General features: G+C 37.9%; 3 protein-coding genes across 4 annotated transcripts in view; 1 reads left to right on the plus strand and 2 right to left on the minus strand.

Annotated features, from left to right (window-relative positions):
• Window positions 1-27: 27 nt before the first annotated feature.
• On the minus strand, window positions 28-4136 carry Tbc1d15-17 (TBC1 domain family member 15/17). Its single transcript, XM_065480920.1, has 12 exons — window positions 3913-4136; window positions 3489-3544; window positions 3306-3431; window positions 2843-2957; window positions 2558-2775; window positions 2180-2457; window positions 1736-1847; window positions 1483-1681; window positions 1110-1327; window positions 849-1046; window positions 680-796; window positions 28-370 (listed from the first exon to the last, which is right to left on the minus strand). Exons 2-12 carry the CDS (start codon window positions 3513-3515, stop codon window positions 125-127), a joined length of 1854 nt encoding a protein of 617 aa, XP_065336992.1. The 5' UTR covers window positions 3516-3544; window positions 3913-4136; the 3' UTR covers window positions 28-124.
• Window positions 4137-4368: 232 nt separating this feature from the next.
• Stoml2 (stomatin like 2) lies at window positions 4369-8292 on the plus strand. The gene is made up of 8 exons (XM_065480932.1): window positions 4369-4550; window positions 4743-4901; window positions 4977-5124; window positions 5193-5313; window positions 5370-5497; window positions 5691-5962; window positions 6770-6898; window positions 7744-8292. The coding sequence occupies exons 1-8, from the start codon at window positions 4527-4529 to the stop codon at window positions 7894-7896; spliced, it is 1134 nt and encodes a 377-aa protein (XP_065337004.1). The 5' UTR covers window positions 4369-4526; the 3' UTR covers window positions 7897-8292.
• A 1547-nt stretch (window positions 8293-9839) lies between these two features.
• The window catches only part of LOC135937728 (uncharacterized), a 41289-nt gene continuing 31232 nt past the window's right edge, over window positions 9840-19896 (minus strand). For both annotated transcript variants that reach the window (XM_065480935.1, XM_065480936.1), the window contains 3 exons: window positions 14444-14580; window positions 13851-14039; window positions 9840-11604 (listed from right to left, as the gene is read on the minus strand). In XM_065480935.1, the coding sequence (XP_065337007.1) occupies window positions 11483-11604; window positions 13851-14039; window positions 14444-14580 (448 nt within the window). In that variant the 3' untranslated portion in view covers window positions 9840-11482. The remainder of the gene's footprint in view (window positions 11605-13850; window positions 14040-14443; window positions 14581-19896) is intronic.

Genomic DNA, 19896 nt, shown 5'->3' on the forward strand with positions numbered 1-19896 from the left:
TTAATTTTCAGTCTGATCAAAGAAAAGTTTACATTAATGAAGTAAGTTTATTGTGTACAGCACTTCTAAAATATGTAAGGTGCAGATACATAAAAATAGATCCTAAAACAAGCGAGTAACTGACTTAGAGGAAAGAGTAAGAAATGGCTTTTTCGAAAGCGTCGTCTTCATCGTCGCTTGGTGTGACGTGTGCATCTTTGAAGTGCTCCTCTTGTTCGGCTGCGCTTGCATCCACCGACACGGCCAGCCCAAGGGTCAGGCACGCCATTTTCGGCAGCTTCTCAGCGTTAGCTTGCAGCTGCAGGTACATGGCCTCCGCCTTGCAGAGCATGGCGTCCCGGTCGATATTCATCGACAAACTGTTCACATGCTGCAACACACAAAAAATGCATTAGTTTCAAGTGTAATGACAGACGTTTGAACAGATAAAATTGAAACACAAGAATTTTCCTGAATATTGTGTATATAAGAGAACTAATATATCAAATAATGGAGTAGTTCTTAGGATAATTTAAGAAAAATTGATGATTTTATGTTAAATGCTACATTAAAATACTTAATATTTAAGTTAATCTGATGTGCAGTCTGATATTTTAAAATTTTTGGTACGGTTTTGCTATTTTGAATACATTTAATGAAATTCTGAAGGTTAATGATCTGCAAAAAAGTGATAGCTTACAGCAAGGATGTCGGAGAGTCCATTATCATTTGCCATGATTTGTTCACGCTCAGTCTCAAGAATCGCAATGCAGAAAAGGAGGTGGAAGTTGGGGCATGGTAGGCCGGTCCAGAAAACCTGCGAAAAAAATTACACGCCTGGTCTCAAATTAAAAAAAACTAGAGCAAACCTCCCAGATGATCATGATGTCCTCGTTTGAGAACTCCCTCTTGAAGAGAACAAGTAGCCATCGGAAGCAGAAGAACAGGTTGCCAGATTCGTGGGCGTTCAGGTAGTTGGCCAGCTCTGGATCCAAAATCTGCAGCAGACAGGCCAGCTGCAGAAGCTGCTCCTTCATACTTGTCTGCTCCATCATGAAATTGCCCATCTGATAGACGGAGGCAAAAGTCTTAGAACTAGATTGTGATGAGGAGAGTGGAAATTAACGCACCGTGCGATCCATGAACCCTACGAAGCACCAAAACGCGTCAGGCTCGTTGTCCATAAGCATGAGAATGGGACTGAGAAGGTCACTCATGCCCTGCACGTAACCCAGGTCGAAATTGTACATCATGTAGCTCATGAGGATGTTGTTTAAGCTGTCAAGGTGTGGATTCCGGTCACCAGCAAAATATTCAAAGGTGCGGTCTGTCCGGTTAACATCTTTGCCTGTAATATGATAATGCGTAATGAATTTAATTATTTCGTGACACAATACTTTTCCGGAATTGATGTTTTGCTAACGCATATTTAAAACAAGTCTTGACATTACCAATTTTTCTGCGATTTCTTATTACTTAGCTTAGTATAAACCTTGAACTTACTTATCAGACTTTTTCTATCACGGAATAACGAAAAGCGCTCCTCTTGACCAGGAGTGATGCTCTGCCATTGCTGGCAAAGGGTTTGGTACTCTTTGATTTTCATCCTCCTCAGTTCTGCTGCTTCAGTGTGATTTAATCTGAAGGGTAGGTAGTTCAGCAAGTATTTCCAAACGTCGTATCGAAGTGAATGATCAATGCCCTAAAATAATTTGATTTATTGTTTTTAATTATAGGGTAACAGAAGAAAGCTCACCCCTCGGAATATGGTCTGCAGAAGACTTGCGACTCTGGAGATGGTGCCGTCATCATTTGCATGCCTCATCCACTCCTCAACCGATAAAGGAGGTCCTCTCATGACCTCAGGTCTGAAAATGAAAGTAAAACATTAAAGATTGATTAAATTCAGTTAGTGGAAGGTAACTTCTATTTAAAACTTGTGTTTGTTAAATTTAATCAGAGCTAGATGTTTGGAAAAAAATGTTGAAAACCGTAAAATTTTTGTGAAACAAATAAAACTATTTTTTAAACTAACAAACAAACATTGGATGAAATCTTGAGAAATTCCTGTTTTAAATATTTGATTATTTAGTGTCAATTTATGAATAGTAATAATTTATATTGATTATAGCTAGCAAAAGGAATTCTAATACAATTAACGATTTAGAGAAGGAATTAAGTTTTATGATTTTTTACCAACCTCGGTGACATGCCCAATGAGGGCTGCTGAGGGGTGGTTGCGATCACCTCATACTCCTCACCGTGCGAGAGGCCGTGGTTAATATTAGACGCACCCTCTGGCCGCGCAGAACCGGTCAGGCCAGAGGCCACCGCACCAGTTAATTTCGAAAAGGCGGTTAGCGTCGTCTCAAAGGGTCTGTCATGCAGGTCTTTCATGAAGCGAGCAACCAAATTGCCTTGCTCCCCAAACAGATCCAACTCTGCAAACGATTTGCTCAGTTCGCGGTTCACACTACCCTGAAACCAAACATTTAGACGTTAGGCTAAGTCAAAACAAGTAATTGAACTCAGAGCGCTGTTACGAAAGCACAATAGGTGAAAATGTTATCGTGAATACCTTGACGTAGTATTTTTGCCTGGATCGACGCGACTTTTCCAAAATAGCATAGCTTTTGAAAGAAGAAATAAAGTTGTAGGCATCGCCGTTCTGGAAATCGACATCAAAGGTGGTGTTGTCTTTGAGGTCGAAGAACATTTTGTTTGAGTTCCGCCTCAGCTGTAGACTTTTCAAGTCGTTTAAGTTGATCCAAATTTTCTTTGACTCCAATTTCTCATCTGATTAATAGAAAATATTAATGTATATTAGCATATAAGCAAGTAATAAGTCCAGAATGAAATTTACCATTTCCTGGACTATGCTTAGGTTTCTCTGTATTGACAACTTCCCACTCAGTTGGGTCCGATTCAACCCGTAGGCTTTTCTCCTCAGGCACCCACAGGATCCAACGATCATTGTTCTAAATAATCATAAAAAATCCTATTTAACATTAAAACTAAGAAATGCTCCCTCAAATCCTAACAATTGTCTTTAATTTTTTTTTTTAATTTCACCAATGTTTTGCAGGTTTTGGAGCAAAAACATGCCGCAAAAACACGTTTTTTTAATTCCCAAAACATTCTCTAGCAGCATGATTAAGCGAAATGGGCATGCAAATATTTAACAAATTTGACACTGCAATTAACAACAGAGCATTTCAAGTGTTTGAAAATTAAAACACTAAAAGTAAAGGATAATAACTTATTATGTTATTTTACTAGTTAGTTCTTTGTAATATTTTTGGAATTAAATTAAATTTGGATATTACATGTTCCAGAATGTGCATGGTTCCGGAAGATATAAAGCTGATGAAATTGGCGGAGGAACCGGCAGCCTCGCGTTCCCCATACCTGTCCAGACGTCTGATGATCACTCCATGGTGGTTGTACACCTCCTGAATTACATAAATTTTTATAATAAAACATGCAATAATAACCAGGAAAAATCGAACCTTTGCTTCATCAGGCGCCTTGTCCATTGTATGTAGTTCAGTGCTATCGAGCCCAGCTGTTTGATATAAAATTAGATCCATTAATATTTAAACAGACAATATTTTCTCTTGCTTCAATAGAATGAAATATTGACAGTCATTGATCTCAGTCAAAAGACGCAGTTATATTTGAACAAAATGAGATTAAGATTAAAGTGATAGACGCGGAAGAATATTAAAGCGATTAATCACAAATTTGATAAATATCAAAATCATGTTATTCAGCGCTCTGGTTTTACTGCTTATTGCGTAATAAATGAGTCAAGCAAACCAAGTCAACAACAAACACTGTGTGCTATGATATGATATATGTATATATGCTTTCAAGGATGCGAAGTTCAACAAGATAAAGCCAATTACAAGCTATGTCGTTAACTATAGCAACCTGATAAAAATACGATGGCACCGCGCTGATTTCTCCAAGCCTCCCTCACTCGGGGGTGACCAGGTGAAAGTTTGAGGAATCCTTCCTTCTCCTGTGCAAATTGTTAAGTGCTGACGCTGAACGATTAGGTCGAATTCAGGTTGCTGACTGAAAAGATAAAAGATGAGGACAGGTTTTCCTGGAGGTGTACCACCTCTTTCTTGTTATGGTTTTCGTTAAGTGTTAAAAGACACATCAAGTTCGTCTGCGTTTGTCTTTCGAGTGTTGGCAACAATGATTTAAATGGAGGAGTGTGCAAGTGACGCACCCTTAATAATTGTCTGTAATTTAACCAATCAGAACTGGGTGTGTGGCCACATTGTTTGCGGAGTGGGGACACGGGCGCAGGCATTGGACATTTCCTAAAGTCAGCGCCTTTTAATTTTAGCCTACTCCTTAATGTACTACCCATTTTCGTATTTCGTATTCAATATTATCATACCACGGTCACGATTGGCACCGGCTAGAGATTTCGCTCAAATTAATTTTTGGTTTTCAAGACAGCTTGATCCTGGAAAGTGGAGCACTGCAATACACAATTAGACTCGTCGACTTAATATTTTTCTTCTATTGAAATGGCACTCTTAGCTTCTTCGAGGGTATGAGTTTAATTTTAATACACATGTTTCTACGTAAAAATTGGCCAGAAAGTTATGATTGGCATAATGAAACTTTATTTTATGAAATGTTCAGAAATGTTTGCAAAATCAGCAAGCACTGCCTTACCTTAATTTATGTGCAGTTGTAGATGTGTATGACGAAATGTATGATACCTTTTTTAACATTTTCAGTTGGTGATGCTTGGAGTGAGGAATGCTGCTCATCCTGTTGCAAGGATCAACGTGCCTAAGCAAAACTTGAGATCATCCTTAATTTACAATGGAGTTCAAGTCAGGTGTAAGGGATACGCGCCAATCAATCTGGGAGTGATGTTTGTTCCTGAGCAAGAGGTCTGAGTTTAAAATTATCAAATAAAGATTATATTAACTAACGAATTATGCGAATTACATATTATGTAACTTCAGGCTTGGATTGTCGAGAGGTTTGGAAAGTTTCACAGGATTCTCCAACCAGGCCTCAACTTCCTCATTCCTGTCGTGGACAGAATCAAATACGTGCAGTCACTAAAAGAAATCGCCATTGACATTCCATCGCAGAGTGCAATCACGTCAGGTACATACATTCTTTGAATTTTTACTTCTTGCTGTGAAGCCTGGGTCATATTTATCTTAAATTTATAGACAACGTTACCTTGAGTTTGGATGGAGTCCTCTTCCTTAGAATTCTAGATGCCTTCAAAGCGAGTTACGGTGTGGAAGACCCTGAATTTTCCATCACACAATTAGCACAAACTACGATGAGGTGTAGATAAATTGGCTGGCTGCTTTACGAGATTTTAATTAGCAAGCTTTTTGCAGATCTGAGTTGGGAAAATTGTCTCTGGACAAAATTTTCCACGAAAGAGAGTCACTGAACGTGTCTATTGTGGAGTCTATCAACAAAGCTGCACTCTCCTGGGGAATCACTTGTCTTCGATATGAAATCCGTTAGTAAAAACTTAATAATATTTACAGCTGAAAAATCTGAAGTACTAAGTGAATCCAGAATGTTGTATCGTATTTTAAAAATAATCATGTTGAGGTGATCGCCTGGTCTTCAAATTTAAATAACATAACTACTCCTATTTCCTCTAAGCATTTATAAAACCTGATTACTATTATGAGTGTCCTATTCGACAGGTGACATCATCCTGCCTGCCAGGGTGAAGGAAGCCATGCAGATGCAGGTGGAAGCGGAGCGGCGCAAGCGAGCTACCATCCTTGAATCCGAGGGAGTGCGGACAGCAGATATCAATGTAGCCGAGGGCAAACGCCAGTCGCGTATTTTGGCATCTGAGGCCGATAAGCAGGAGCAGATCAACAGAGCAGCTGGTGAGGCCACAGCAATCATGGCTGTTGCTGAGGCTAAAGCCAAAGGCATCAAACTCGTTGCTGAGTCTCTGAAGTCGCAGGTGAGTTGGTGTACTGCATCATCGTTTGAATGTGTGGTTCAAGCACTTCTATTGATCTAGTTTTCAATCTAAATTTCAGCTTATTTGAATCAAATTTTTAAGAAACCAATTAGATCAATCCAATTGGCTAACGTTTTACTTGGAGCTGGAACGTCTCGACTCGCTTTTTCAAATTTATTTTATTTTCTATGGACCTTATTTTCTCCCACTTACTTTTCTCTGTGATCATTCTATTTAATTTCAATCTTTTTTATTTGACGTCCTCTGCCGCACATTACGGACATTTTAGTTTACATGACTTTATTTGTGTCTCTGTATTTCTGTCACTCACTCGTTTCCACCGCTCCCCAGGCATTCTTCTCAGTTTTAAGGCAATGGGAGATATTTGAGCATTTCTGCAATATATTACTGCCTGCCCACTGACAGCAATGGCAAAAGGTGGTTAGTAAATCTGCTTGAAATGCTCAGAAAGTTCACTCCAACTCGTCACATGCTGGTTTTCGCACCTTTCCAGCGGTTTTAGGGACAAACGTTTAAATCGAAGATAAAGTGAAAATATTGCCACTTAGGGCCTTATTGTAAGCTCCTCTGCGGCTACTCAGGCCCCATGTTATCCGCTTGGCGGTGTGATTGACCCCTCGGTAAGCTCATATCCCACGGGATGTGCTGAGCAGAGGCTCAAGGAAATAATCCAGAATATATTAAATATATTTTAGCAATCTTGAACTAATTTTCATTGCCTTCTATTATTTTTTATTGCAACAATAGAAAAAACACAATTTTCTCAAACTAGTATTTTCCATACAGCAAGGTAACAAAGCTGCCAGCCTGACCGTGGCTAGTGATTACGTGGACGCGTTTAGGCACTTGGCCAAAACCAACAACACAATCATCCTTCCGGCTAACGCAGGAGATGTTAGCAATGCGGTTGTTCAGGTTAGTAATCAGTAAAATTTAAATAAAAAATTTTTGACTTTTTTCAAATGTGTGAAAATATTTTATTATGTTCCTGAGAAAATAGTTTTGATTAAATCGAGGCCTAATTAATTAAGAGAGATATTATCCAGGCTGGAATGAAAGTTGAACTTTCCTCATCATTAAAAATCGTTAAATTTATTTTACAATGGCTACTCCCATAGGCCAATAACAATAACAATGGATGGATGGCTAGCAAGCCGAATAATTGTATAAAGAACAAAAAATATTACATACTCTCTTTCGGTGCATTAGCTGTTTTGGCCTTGTAGGCCTCATCAATAGTATAGTAGCCATTGTAAAATCAAATTAATAGTTAAATTCACCCCCATAAGGGTTTTCATTTCAAGTTAAAGAATAGTCTACAACTTTCGCCATATATTCATATGAAATCTTAAATTACAAGATCAATCCCTGTCATTTCAAGCCCCTTTGACACATATTTTTAATAAAAGATGAAAGTGTCTTAACAGTTTTTGAAAATGCAATAGGGTATAAGTTAAAAGCGCCCAAAATTCTCATTTCATTGATCCTTATTGTCGGCTGATCCCTGTCGTCATCTTATGTCTTACAATTATTATTACTCATCGATTAACGACCAAAACCAATCAGTGACTAACTCATAATTATCAGTTGCGTGTCGTTCAAGCGCAGATCTTATTGCTAGAAACTTGAGTTCAATGTAACTCTTTATATAAATCTGGTTAGTAAAATTGATCAAGATTCTAGTAGGAATAGATTAAATTGAAATAGCTATTCCTCTTCTCTTCTAGAGATGTAACCGAATTTGAATTTTCCTTCCTCAGGCGATGTCCATCTTCAAACAGTTGAATCAAGGCAACAGTGGTGCCTCTTCATCTGAGCTGCCTGACTTAGCGGAGTACTACAGCGATGATGAGGAACGAGCCCAGGCGCAGCTCAGAGCTGCCAAGAAGACTGGCAAGCCAACCATAAATTAGCAGGAAAATGCTTCAAAAAAGCGAGGAAAGTGTGGACTGTTTCTAAATAAAAAATGTTGAGCCATCAAAACGCGTTCGTCTCGTTGAAAATTCAATTTTGCAAAATTAGTTTCTGGGCAGGAGCTGTAAAAGAGCCATAAATTTTATGCCGCCGTCAAGCGCTGCAACTTGGCAGTGACACGAGCGTAGTATGCCATTCTCAGTCGTGACACGTCGGCCGGCTGCGTGTGCCCGCTGGCCGTTTTACGTGCGTCCGTAAAAAGACGCGGCGGCCGGGGCCCCTTGAGAGACCCAGAGAAAACAAAGCAGGAATTGCTCCCTAGGCTGCGGCCCCGACATGCGACGCGCGTTCAAACGGAAAGAGCAATAAAAGCCGCTTATTATGGATTTTCAGCATTTCGTTGGTTTTATTTGTTAAAACAGGAGCGAATTTGAAAGTGAAAAATATATCACAAACTGTGAAACAAAGTCGAGGGCTGTGAAGAAATTAACACCACTCTGCGTGAGATTGTCTGGGTCGTATAATTAAAAATCTATAATGCATGTTTTCTTGACGGTGGTCTAATTAAAAATTCTCTCTGGCTGCACGTGGATATATAAGTATCAAATATTCAAGCGCTCGCGCTTCGCGAACATCTTTGCGTGCGCGCCGCTTTTAATTGAACTCTGTGAGCGTTGCTCTCTTAATTATAGAAGCACAATCCACGCGACTTGAGACAAGAATCGCGAATTAATCGAAATACGCCGCCTGCGCACCAACCACCGAAGTGAATCAAATTAGTGAAATATTTATACAATATTCGTCCCAACCGCAAAAGCTATATCAATTCGTCTAACTGCTTACAAAGTGACACTGATAAGAATTGTTGTGGAAGAACACGTCAATTTTCTCTCGCTTATTTTTATTTTCTATGGTGAGCTGTGACAAAGAAACAAGACGAAATGTCACAGGTCGGAGGACAAAATTGGTATAGGGTCTTGCAAACTTAATGCAGGGGGGGGGGGGGCAAAAATTTGGCGTTTTCCTCCACCGAGAATTTCTAATTTCTAACATTTGTGACCTTTATTAAAATTCGATTGCCAATTTCCTTTTACCCTGCATCGTTGGTCGAATTACTACAATGTCTTTTTCTGTGTGTGATTGTGTGCGGTGCAGACTTTCGGGAAGAATAAGCAACAAAATGTCTTGAGCGGGGTTGGACCTTTTTGTTCATTATTTTTAAATGCATTTTAATATAGGAGTAAATAATCTAGGCTACTATTCATACACGTGATAATGATATATATGTAATGTGTGTTCTTAGCGTTTAAAGCCTATTAAAAAATGAGATCAATAATATATTCATGTATATGTTATAGAAGATGTTGCTTGTTGCTAAACCAAAAACGGCGACGCCTTAAAACACCACCAAATCAGCCTTGAAATCGTGTTTGCAAAACTCACATCGATTCAATTTCAACCCCAATATGCGTAATTTGATATGGTGTTAGATTGCAGCAGACTTGCAAACTAAATGCTAAAATCTTTCCACACACATAGTTAGTATTATTGTAATATAACAGTGCTAGAATTCTCTACACGATGCAATTATTTAATTTTTACATTTTGAGTTTCTCGGGAAGTGTTCAAATCGCCTTTCTCTCGCGGTGTGTATATTTTAAGATCGTGTATATATCAATTAAACTCGTGGGACTTTGGACCATTGAGACGAGAACATCGATTTGGAGCAGAAACTAAATGTATCTGTTCAATTTTACTTGCTTTTCAAGGACAGATCAAATTTATTGCAAAACGGATTCCGTCAATTAGGTTTCGTGGTCCTCGTCCTACTGGTTGATTTGGGATGATGTGTAAATATTTGTTCATTACTTAGCAATACACTTAGGTACATAATGATATTATGATAATTGAATATACGCGTAAATTTTATCTCGTCCTCAAGTCCTCATAGTGAGTGTGAAACTCTCCTCTGCTTTTTGTATTATGCTCTGCTGCAGCGAATGCGCGCGCGCGTCAAACCTTGATCTCAAAACCATCAGTCTGTGTGATTTTACAACGACTTTTTGAAACTCTTCTAGTATTTATTTTAAATTGCTCGATCTCGGCTCTATATAAGAATAATGTTGCTTTTATTTCTCGTGTGTATAATATCATTTTTTATATTTCATATAATAACGTATCTCAACAGTTTTTAGACATTTTCTTTTTAAATATATTCGCTCAACCTTACTCTCACGCTGTCAATGTGACACGTTTAATATTAAATTGCTTATTATCTGATTTATTATAAGCGGTGTTTTATCCCTCATAGCTTTTCCGATGCAGCAGTTTAGTGACAAAGAAGGATGTTTTTTGGCGGTATTAGTCCAGGTGATTCAAGGGGAGAAATTAAATGTTTTTCAAAAATTTTCAAATACATCGGTTCAAAAATTTGCTAATTCAAAAGCAATTTTCTTTTTTTAAAGCTGACAAGAAAAGTCTTCAGATTCTGCATTTTAGATTTTGGCGATCATAGAATTGGTGTACCAATAATGATGTGAACCACGTATGTGGTTGACATTTTTCGATTCAACAATTTTTGTGGAGATTTAAAAAAAATGCTCAAAATTATTAAATGAGACGAATTGATCAGTATGGGTAATTTTTTAAGTTAAATCCCATCATGATTTTTAACCTTCGGTGCCACATAGCCAAACCAAAATTCACTCATGTTTTATATATCTTAAATCGTTGGATGCTACACAAATTCATTTATTTCGCCCAAAATCAAACCTTATAAATCCTAAAATTATCTTTGCCAGCAAAGCATTTCTTAAACAATAAATCAGGAGTGAAAATAATATAGATTAATATTTTTACACCCTTTTTTGAACGCTACTGAATAATGTTACCTGTTGCGATGATAACACCCAACTATGTTCACTTCTAATCGAACTACATCCTAATATAATAACGGAGAGTTTATGAGTGTTGTCGGTAATATCTTTCGATCGCTATACACGCCACAAGTATTGCTCAGTTTGCGAGACAGCTATATTTGGTCCACAGTGGTGTTCTCAGTGAAGATTGCTTCAAATTTCTCATCATCATTAGTTACATTTATAATTGTGTGTCATTTCAGAAGATCAGCGCGTGAGTCTACAAATTGATGTTTTCCTCATGATGTGCGCGCAACTTAATTGTTCAGATCGAAGGGGAACGACCGCACGACGATATAATTGAGATATTATATTACAAATCGATCACATTTCAGGAGCGATGTACAGATTCGAATCAGCAGAGGGGTTAGTTAGTGTGTGTGTGTGTGTGTGTGTGTGTGAGAGAGAGAGAGAGGCGTAATCGGAGAGCGCAGTGCTGAGAGAAAGAGTTTGTCTGGAAGATTTCCCGTTGCTTGGGTAAGGTGTTTGTTGGTGTTTCAGGTTATTTCATACACATTTAGCTATATAATCTCTTCCTCTGGTGTATATGTGTGTGAATGTATAAAACGTAAACGCATATTGCAGCTTCGATCGCAACTTGAGTGTCCAACTGCGTGTAGTCCGAGTGCAACTTTTGTGAGACGCGACACACTCACACACGCGGGTGCTACAGGTAGTTTGGCTTGCACAGACAGCAGAACGAGCCCATGCTGCGGTACAGCGAGCTGCGGCGCCGGCGTTTGCTCCACTTGCTCACCACCTCGTCGCCGCCCAAGCCTAGCTGCCGCCCTGCAACAGTATCGACACCAGAAAATAAAAGTCACGTCTTTGTATTGAGAGACAATAAAACCAAAGGGATATGGGATTAAAATTGGTACATTTGTCCCTACCTACATTTTTACAAATTATTGTCAGTTCTACTGAAGAAACATCTAGTATCACGAATTCCCGAAACTGGAGTACTTGAATATATTTTCAAAGTTGCAGGTTAATTTATTTGTCTCTAAATGTGAGTTTGGTAACAAGACAAAAATTGCAGGAAAATTATCAGACATTCAAGATCAATTCTAAAAACTAGTCAAGAAATACACTCTACTCAAAACTAACATGTACTCGAAATTTCTGACAGAAATTAAATTCGACATAAATCCAATCTGAAAATATTCGAAAAAAAAAATCGATTTTTGGTAAAATAATAATGGTGACGACTTTCCGCGCATTTTAAAGAATTCTGAATGATGGATATTGCCAAAAGTTTGCTGGCTTAAAACTAAAAAGTTATGTTACCACTTCTCGTTTGAGCAAGTAAAAAAATTTCAATCAAACTGATTTTACAATGGCTTCTCCCCTAGATGAAAAATTTTAAGCCACCTAAAACTTCCAATATCCAATATCTGCTCATTTCAAGACTTCCTGGTAAATATTTTTAATAAAATAAAAGAAATTTTCTATATTTAGCACTTCTGAATGATCAGAGTGTGAGAAGAAATATTGGTCTCCCTTGAAATAAATATAAAATGTTTGAAATCGTAAGATGTTGGTAACTCGCTGCGTGCAAAAGAGAAACTGAACAAGAACCTAAAAATGTTTCATCGTTTGAATACTCGCATTTATTTATCCAAACTTTAAATTTAACTCCTTAAGCCTCTGGGGTCTTTTGCAAGATGGGAGTAAATTTATCAGAGTTAAACTGTTAAAGATTAGATTGAAACTGTCATAACCTAATTGTTTAACGAAGCGAGTTACGACATCACTGGAGATGCATCAAAAGTTTCTGACGAGTATGTCTTTGTCATAATTCCTGCGTCGTTCTTTGGTGCGTTAAGTTTCGCCCGGGCCACGCATACTTGATTTAACTTTGAGTGATTTTCGCCTAGCATTGTTAAATTCCGTAAATGAGGCCTGGAACTTGATGACTGCCCTTCAAAAGTTCGCACACGAGATTAGCAGTCGTTATATTCCAGCTTCTGGGGAAAATGAGCGCGCACGCCATTGAACTTCCGCTGCCAGCTTCATAATTCAAACTTGTTCCCAAACACAGCGAGCGTGGCACTCTCCTCCTCCTTCGCCCGCGCAAAAGACAAAAAACGAAAAGTCTAACAAGCTAAATTAGCAAGTTGGCGTGTTTGCTTTCCGCTCTCGCGGGAACGTCGCTTCAGAGATTAATCTACGCTCACCCAACTCGCTTTCAGCAAACAAGACATCATGCGTATTATTCCCTGAGAGCGTTTACTCCCTCTCGTACGACGAGAGAAAGACACGCAGAAGCAGCAGCAGCAACGCGTCTACCTTATTCCGTTCACGTGACCTTCCAACTTTTCCGCCCAAATTAAACAGGTGAAAAAGCACATGCCTCCAGCTGCGCCGAGAAAGCAAGCTGACGTACATACAAGCGATGACGGTTTGTCTAACTTCGTATAAATTGCGTTAACTCGAGGTGGGTAAATTTAGAATGGATAAAACTTTTGGCCTTTGTTGTAAAACGAAGTAGGCGATATATATCAAAAGCGGCAGTCGGAGGAAATTGTCAGAGTGGAATGTACATGAAAACTCGACATTGTGTTGAATATTCTCGATTTTTTTTCTTTTTACTTCGAGCAGGCTAAATTTATTGTCTTTGTTTTTCACAAAAAAAATCATCATGAAATTGAAAACAGGAGAATTTGTAATCTTTTGTAGAAATTTAGCTTTCAAAAGTTCTGTTTATTAATTAATTAAGCTCGTAGCTTGTATAATGTTGCTCGTCCGTGATATTCGTTTAAATTTAATCAGGAAAGCAGAGAATTGCACCAACAAATCCGATGCTTCGAAATTTTCCCCTTTTCCCATATCGATTTTTTTAGAGCCAGGCAGCCCATTTGCACAATTTCCATTAAAATCTTCCCTTTGAAATTCATAAATAAAAATCTATGAAATTTATTAAAAATCTTCAACCTGGGATTTTGGGTATGCAACATGCGTCGCAGCAGTGTTAAGCGGACTGCATAGCGACGACTTTTGCAGGCGCGAAGGAGAGGAGGAGCTGGAAGGCTCACCTTGCGATGCAGTGTCTGGCTGCTGCTGCTGGGGCATGTACTCCTGCATGTCGGCGATGAGGCCGTTGATTTCCTCCGAGTCCTTCTTGATGCTCGCCAGCTCTTCCAGGTTGAAGTCGGGCGTGATCGTCTTGCAGAGCAGCAGCTGGCTGATCAGGTTGCCCATGTTTGAAGGCCCCGGACGGTTTTCTGCAGTGAGAAATAATTTTCTTGTCTGGTTAAAACTTTTTTATATTTGACAAATTTACAAACTGATTAAAAATTTGATTAAAAATGAGAGGGACGAGAGAGTGTTGAAGAACCATGTTAAAACTCCAATATTACCGGAAAGGGACTTTACGAAATATACTAAGCCAGGAATGAAATATAATTAATTTATTCTCCAAAATTTTTGAATTGTTATATTATTTCATTTCCTGAACATAAATCCAGGACAATCATCTTGAAAATATATTTAACTATTCGATTAACAAATTTCCAAATGTTTCAATTAATGTAAATTTATCTCAACAATCTATGGAAATGGTAGTTTTAATACTTTAATAAATGTAACAGGAGAGTCTTTGGGTGCATGGGGGATGTAATTAACTGACCGTAGTATCCGGACATGTCCATGGGGATGACTTGCACGAGACGCCTGCACTTGATCAGCTCCCTGAGAAAGAGCTGCGTGCACATGAAGAGCAGAATGAAGTGCTGGTTGTCCACCGGGATACCCTCGGCCACGTCACTGCAATTAACGCCCCGCCAATCAATGGTCTCGCTCTCATTAAACGCAGCAACCAAAAAGTGAAAAAACTGAGGCAGCGCATTTTAATGAATGTACGCTAGACTGAAATTTGAGCACAACCACACTGATAATCTGCTGTTAAAAATTCCGTAAATGATGTATCGTTTTACAGTGTGATTAAAATAATAAATTATGCAAAGTGCAAACGATAATCAAAATTGTGCCCTTCTCTGTGAAATCAATCCAGAAGGGAAATTTACTCTATTAAATTGTTTAATTCTTTCACTTTTTCCATATTTATGACATGCTAGAAACATTTAGGTTAGGAATTGAAAATTTTGCTAAAGTGTTGTTATTAAAACGAGAAGAAAGCAAGCAGATATTTCTTAGGATTAAAAACATCTTTTAAAAGTAGGAGAAAAATCCTTTCGCTAGATTGAGCTTTAAAATTGAGGAACAAAAATAATTCTTGACAATTTTAGTATTCGAAATTCCCCCAAAAGTGTGACTTTCCATTACAGTGATATTCAGAAAGCTTATTGGCCAACTTCAATTACGCCCATTTTCCATTCCATTAATGGAAAGAGTCTTCTGCACTTTCCCTCGCATTTTTCATAGAAAAGAAGCCTGAATTGACTTGCGGAGCAGAGCATAGCAGAGAGAGCACCAATATTCTCATCCTCAATTTGCAAGTGCCGTCAAAGTGAGGCTGAGCCCTGAACTTCTTTCTTCTCCATCCATCCATCCGTCCGTCCGTCCGCCCTCCCGCCCGCCCCGGCCTAGCTCTTTTACGGTAAGCACTATATTACGTGTGCGGCGGAAACTTTGCTCTGAATAACTAAGCAAACAAACTCGTCGGCTGCTTTTCTGCTTCGGTCCCAGGGCAAAAAGTAAATTCGCAGCGTGCGCTGAACGAAATCCGCTTCTTGCCGGCTTTTCTGAGCAAACAAAAACAAAATGTATAAAAAAACTTGCGGGAAGCACACAGCAAATCGGTATTTTGTGCGATGTCAGGAAAATGAGCAGCATTTTGCTCGAGACTTTAACTTTTGAGAAGGAGAAGATGAATGTGGTAGTTCAAGATCCATAACATGAATTGTGTTGCATTTTCTTGAACTTCGAGTCATTGAGGTTAGGATTATAAAGTCTTAGAAACAGTAAGTAAAATATTGCTTGCGCTCAACGCGGTGAGAGATATCCGTGTAGTTTATCATTTTTAAGGTATTTTACTAGTTCTTTATGCCAATTATGTGTATTATTTTCTTTTAATTGTTGAATTTTCTTGTTCCGACTTTGCAAGAATAAAAAGTATAATCGACTGCGATGAGAATAATCCAAGCTCTAGCTGCCAAAGCAAAAACGAGCAGTCAACGACGATATCCTTATTAATCTTGTCTTTTGGACTTGAGTATTTTTTAAGTTTTCATTCATCACATAGTACTTAGCAGGTGTAGCACTGAAAATTTCAAGTAAATTGGCTGCCAATCAGATTAGTTATGTCACGTAAATTTGCCCCAGTCTGGATTTCTCGTTTTATTTCGTTGCGATATAGAGATTCCCGATCATGAGCCATTCATCATTAGATCGATGTTAAATAAATCACAATGAGAGGAATCAAAGTGGTAGACAAACACACCTCAAATTATATAATAATTTGCCTGTAATTTCTTCATCGTGAGAAATAAACATTAATATACATATATGTAAACGCGTATAGCCTGTTTTTTATTAGATTTTTGTACGTACAACCAATTCTGAACATTTTTTAGCTGTTGCTTCCATGGATCAAAAGGCAGAACAGGTTAAATATTCAAACTTTTAAAAGTAAAAGGGGGACTTCAATACATATAATGCAATAAGAAATCGATGGCTCAAAATTAATTGTAATTAAGAGATTGGATGAAATGATATAATTGGCATTATCTTGTTCTTATTTTTAGCAACCTCAATTCTTTAATGTGTTTTCTTATGGGAGTTAAGTAATTGTAAATTTTACTTTTAAAAATTTTACTTTTAAAAATTTTACTTTTAAAAATTTTCATTAATTCTCCGTTATCTGTAAACGGAATTTTTTTTACAACAATCGCTTTGGAAATATCAGCCTTTTCGATTTCTCCAACATTCAAGATGAAGTTTATCAAGGCCGTCACAGATTAGAAAGGACATTTATTTTGTCACACGGGTAATGCATCCCGTGTTCGTCAGCAGCCTTCGCAGGTGTGCACACAAGCCAATTTAGCAAAACCAATTGCCCCGTTAAGACGAATGGCGAACGTGACGGTTCGAGTTTGAACGGATTTGCTAATGGAAGGGGGTGCGACGCGAGCAAATCACCCGGCGTGACGCAGACCCATTTTTTGTCTCCAGAGTTCATTTAGCCGATATTATTAGACACTTTGACAAATTGAAGGGTGAGCCCGGTTCGACGCGAAATGAATCTAACCTTGCAATCAATATTCCCACCAAAATTTTACCATACGATGACATTTTTGTGCTTGCATCTGACGGCTGATTGTGAATTCAGGAGAAACTAAACTGTTCCGCCCGTTTCCAGCCATCAAATCCGAAAATAATTTTACTCTTTTCCCCTTTTCCGGTTGAAAATTAAAGAAGGGAAGTTGTTGCAATCTCGGATATAAATCTACTATTTCCCCTGAGATCTTTGTTGCTACGTTAAGCTCCTTTCTAAAGATTGAAACCAACAAAACGATCTTGGCCGACATCCTTGAAATGTACGAGAATACATATAAATGCTCTGTACAATTTAACGAGCGCATCCATTGCGAGGAGGAAATTAAAACGACAATTGAAATAGCTTACTGCTTCTCATTATTATATACAGAGTATTTCACAAAGGCTTCTGTCGTTGCGAGGCAGAATTTTTCCCAAGCGCTTCAAGGATCTCATTAAGCAGAAATGAATTTTTAAAGCTTTTACAATTCAAGATACCTTCAGTAGACATGAGTACTGAGTGACTTTTGTGAAACACGCACGTCCAGGGAATGCATGAAAGGCAAATAAACCATTATGAAAAATTACACAAAGCTGTAAGAGAAATAGTTGAATGAAATTTCTATGAAGCGCGGATAGATTGAAAAATTAATGCATTTTACCTCGAAAGAATGTACGTTCCAAAATGAGTGTTTTAATTTACACGGTGCCAAGAGAGGACTATTGTTCCTAGTTCCTACTGTATCAGCAGAATGATAGATCAAATATTGCTTTCATTTATCTATTTTCTGTATTCGAGATAATCAATGAAGCATTGAATGATTACAATAATTTCTTTGGCGGTGCAACACTCGCAATTTAAAAACTTTTGAGAAACTCCGTCCTAATCACCTGTATGAAAGGTATTTCGAAAATTATATTTTCTTGAAAACAATTTAAAACGTAAAATGTAATAATGTTAATCATTTCTAGATTTAAATTCAATGAGTAAAAATTTGGAGCGGAATTGCAACTTTTACGCGTGTTTTTCAGCATAGATTATTATATTTGAAACAGAGAGTTTCAATGAATCTGAGCAAGAATTTCGATACTAGGTAATTTTAGAGACAACGTTTAAGAAAAATTAAGTTTAAAACAATAAGGGAATTAAAAAGTTAATGGGCTAAGATTCCTTATTCCGATTCGACTAAATTTGTCTGAAAACCATTTGAATTTAATAATAAAACCCTATTTTTAAAAGAAAAATAAACGTGAAAAATTTCACGACCTAAAACCTTGACTAAATTGGTATGACAATCTCTCAGTAAAAAAATTGATAATTCGAGAATTGTTATCATTTTTATCGTAAAAATCGTCCAAAAGTTCTCTCAACTCTACTCCAAATAAATCTGGAAATGGTTAAATTCAAGCAAGTAGTAACTCATGGCATTGTGCAATGTACGATTCAGCTCCCTCGTAAATTTTTTCAGCTTTTCCTCGGAGCAAATACCATTTTTCTCTGCGCCTGAAGCAAGGACTCAGGGAGGAATAACGCAGTCCGAGATTATAGATCTCGATTTTCCGAGCCGAGATGGGAAAGGCAGGTGGAAGCGAGGCGAAAAAGGCTCGCTTTGCTCGTGCACGTCACGAGCCGTAAAAGCGGTGTAATTGGTGATTGAAACTCGCAGGCCAAATTTATGTGCAGCGCAACAATGCCCGCCAACAATGTTTTACGGCCAATCACAGCAGGCGCCGCTAACTTTTTATGACGTCATTGTGAGCGAGAGAGAGAGCCTCAATAGGGCTTGTTAGGCCTCGCGGGAGCCAGACCAGACCGTGTGTTTGTGTGCTGTGCGTGCTCGGTGCGTGTGCGGCTGATTCGAGCGCGGCCTTCCCCGAAACCCGCTTCACCTCGCCTCGCCCCGCTCGCTCGAGCCGTGAATGCGAGAACAATGGGATCACAGCGCGGAAAACGCAAATTGGGGCAGGGACGGAAAGCAGACCAGACGCGTACAGCGGCCAAAACTTTTCCACTAAATTTTTAAATCCCTCCATCTAACTTCTTTTTAATTCTACTAAAATAATTTGGACTCACGTTAGTGCGCGTAAAAGGTAATCCTGCACTGCTCAACTACAAAAATTTTGGTTTTACTGAACTACAGAAATGTATGTTTAAATTAAAAACTGTCGATAAAAATTATCATCTTAACCTGTTTAAAAGAAATGTCAAATTAGCAAATATAAATGGTTCAATCGAATGACAATAGGCACTATTAAATCGTTTCAAAGATATTTTACCATCAATATTTATTTGACACTTTCATTTTGATCCTTGTTAGAAGTTTATTCACTAAAAAGTAAGGCAATTTTATTTTCAAATATATTTAAATGGAAGGTCCCCTTGTAAACACCAAATGATTTTATTTTTTCATTTAAAAAATCACGCCTCAAAGAACATAAGACGGCAGTTTTTTTAGGATTCTCAAACTAAATACCATATTATACCCTATAAGACACTTTAAAAGTTTTCTTGCTGAAAGCCAGAATTAAAATTTAATGAAAATCCAAGTATTAATTAGACTGCGGCAATTGAATCGGACTTCCAACATAGTAAATAGATTTTTGGCGAACATCAGACTTAACACATAATTAAAACTAGGAAAAATGAAGGAATTTTGTTGGGATTTCATTGAGATTTCCAAGAGTGCAAGTAGCTGAATCGATCTAATTTTACTTCCAAACCAAAGATTTTTTAGTATAATAATCAATTTTCAATGTAGGTATTTTTAGATGCATGCTTTATAACTGACATCTTTTATGTCTCACCTCTGCTTTGCTTTTAAGCACTACAGATCCGACATAATTTTAAAATTAAAAATTAAGTAA

Source organism: Cloeon dipterum, chromosome 2 (genome assembly GCF_949628265.1).
Source record: "Cloeon dipterum chromosome 2, ieCloDipt1.1, whole genome shotgun sequence".
In the NCBI taxonomy this organism is placed as follows: domain Eukaryota; kingdom Metazoa; phylum Arthropoda; class Insecta; order Ephemeroptera; family Baetidae; genus Cloeon; species Cloeon dipterum.

Bases quoted from the DNA above. Each gene is read 5' to 3' on its own strand.
- Stoml2 (XM_065480932.1), top strand. From the start codon at position 4,527: ATGGCACTCTTAGCTTCTTCGAGG. The intron at 4,551-4,742 runs GTATGAGTTTAA...TAACATTTTCAG, and splicing joins CACTCTTAGCTTCTTCGAGG to TTGGTGATGCTTGGAGTGAG. The intron at 5,963-6,769 runs GTGAGTTGGTGT...TTTTCCATACAG, and splicing joins CTGAGTCTCTGAAGTCGCAG to CAAGGTAACAAAGCTGCCAG.
- Tbc1d15-17 (XM_065480920.1), bottom strand. From the start codon at position 3,515: ATGGACAAGGCGCCTGATGAAGCAAAG. The intron at 2,958-3,305 runs GTAATATCCAAA...ATGATTATTTAG, and splicing joins CCATGCACATTCTGGAACAT to AACAATGATCGTTGGATCCT. The intron at 1,682-1,735 runs GTGAGCTTTCTT...AAATTATTTTAG, and splicing joins TGCAGACCATATTCCGAGGG to GGCATTGATCATTCACTTCG.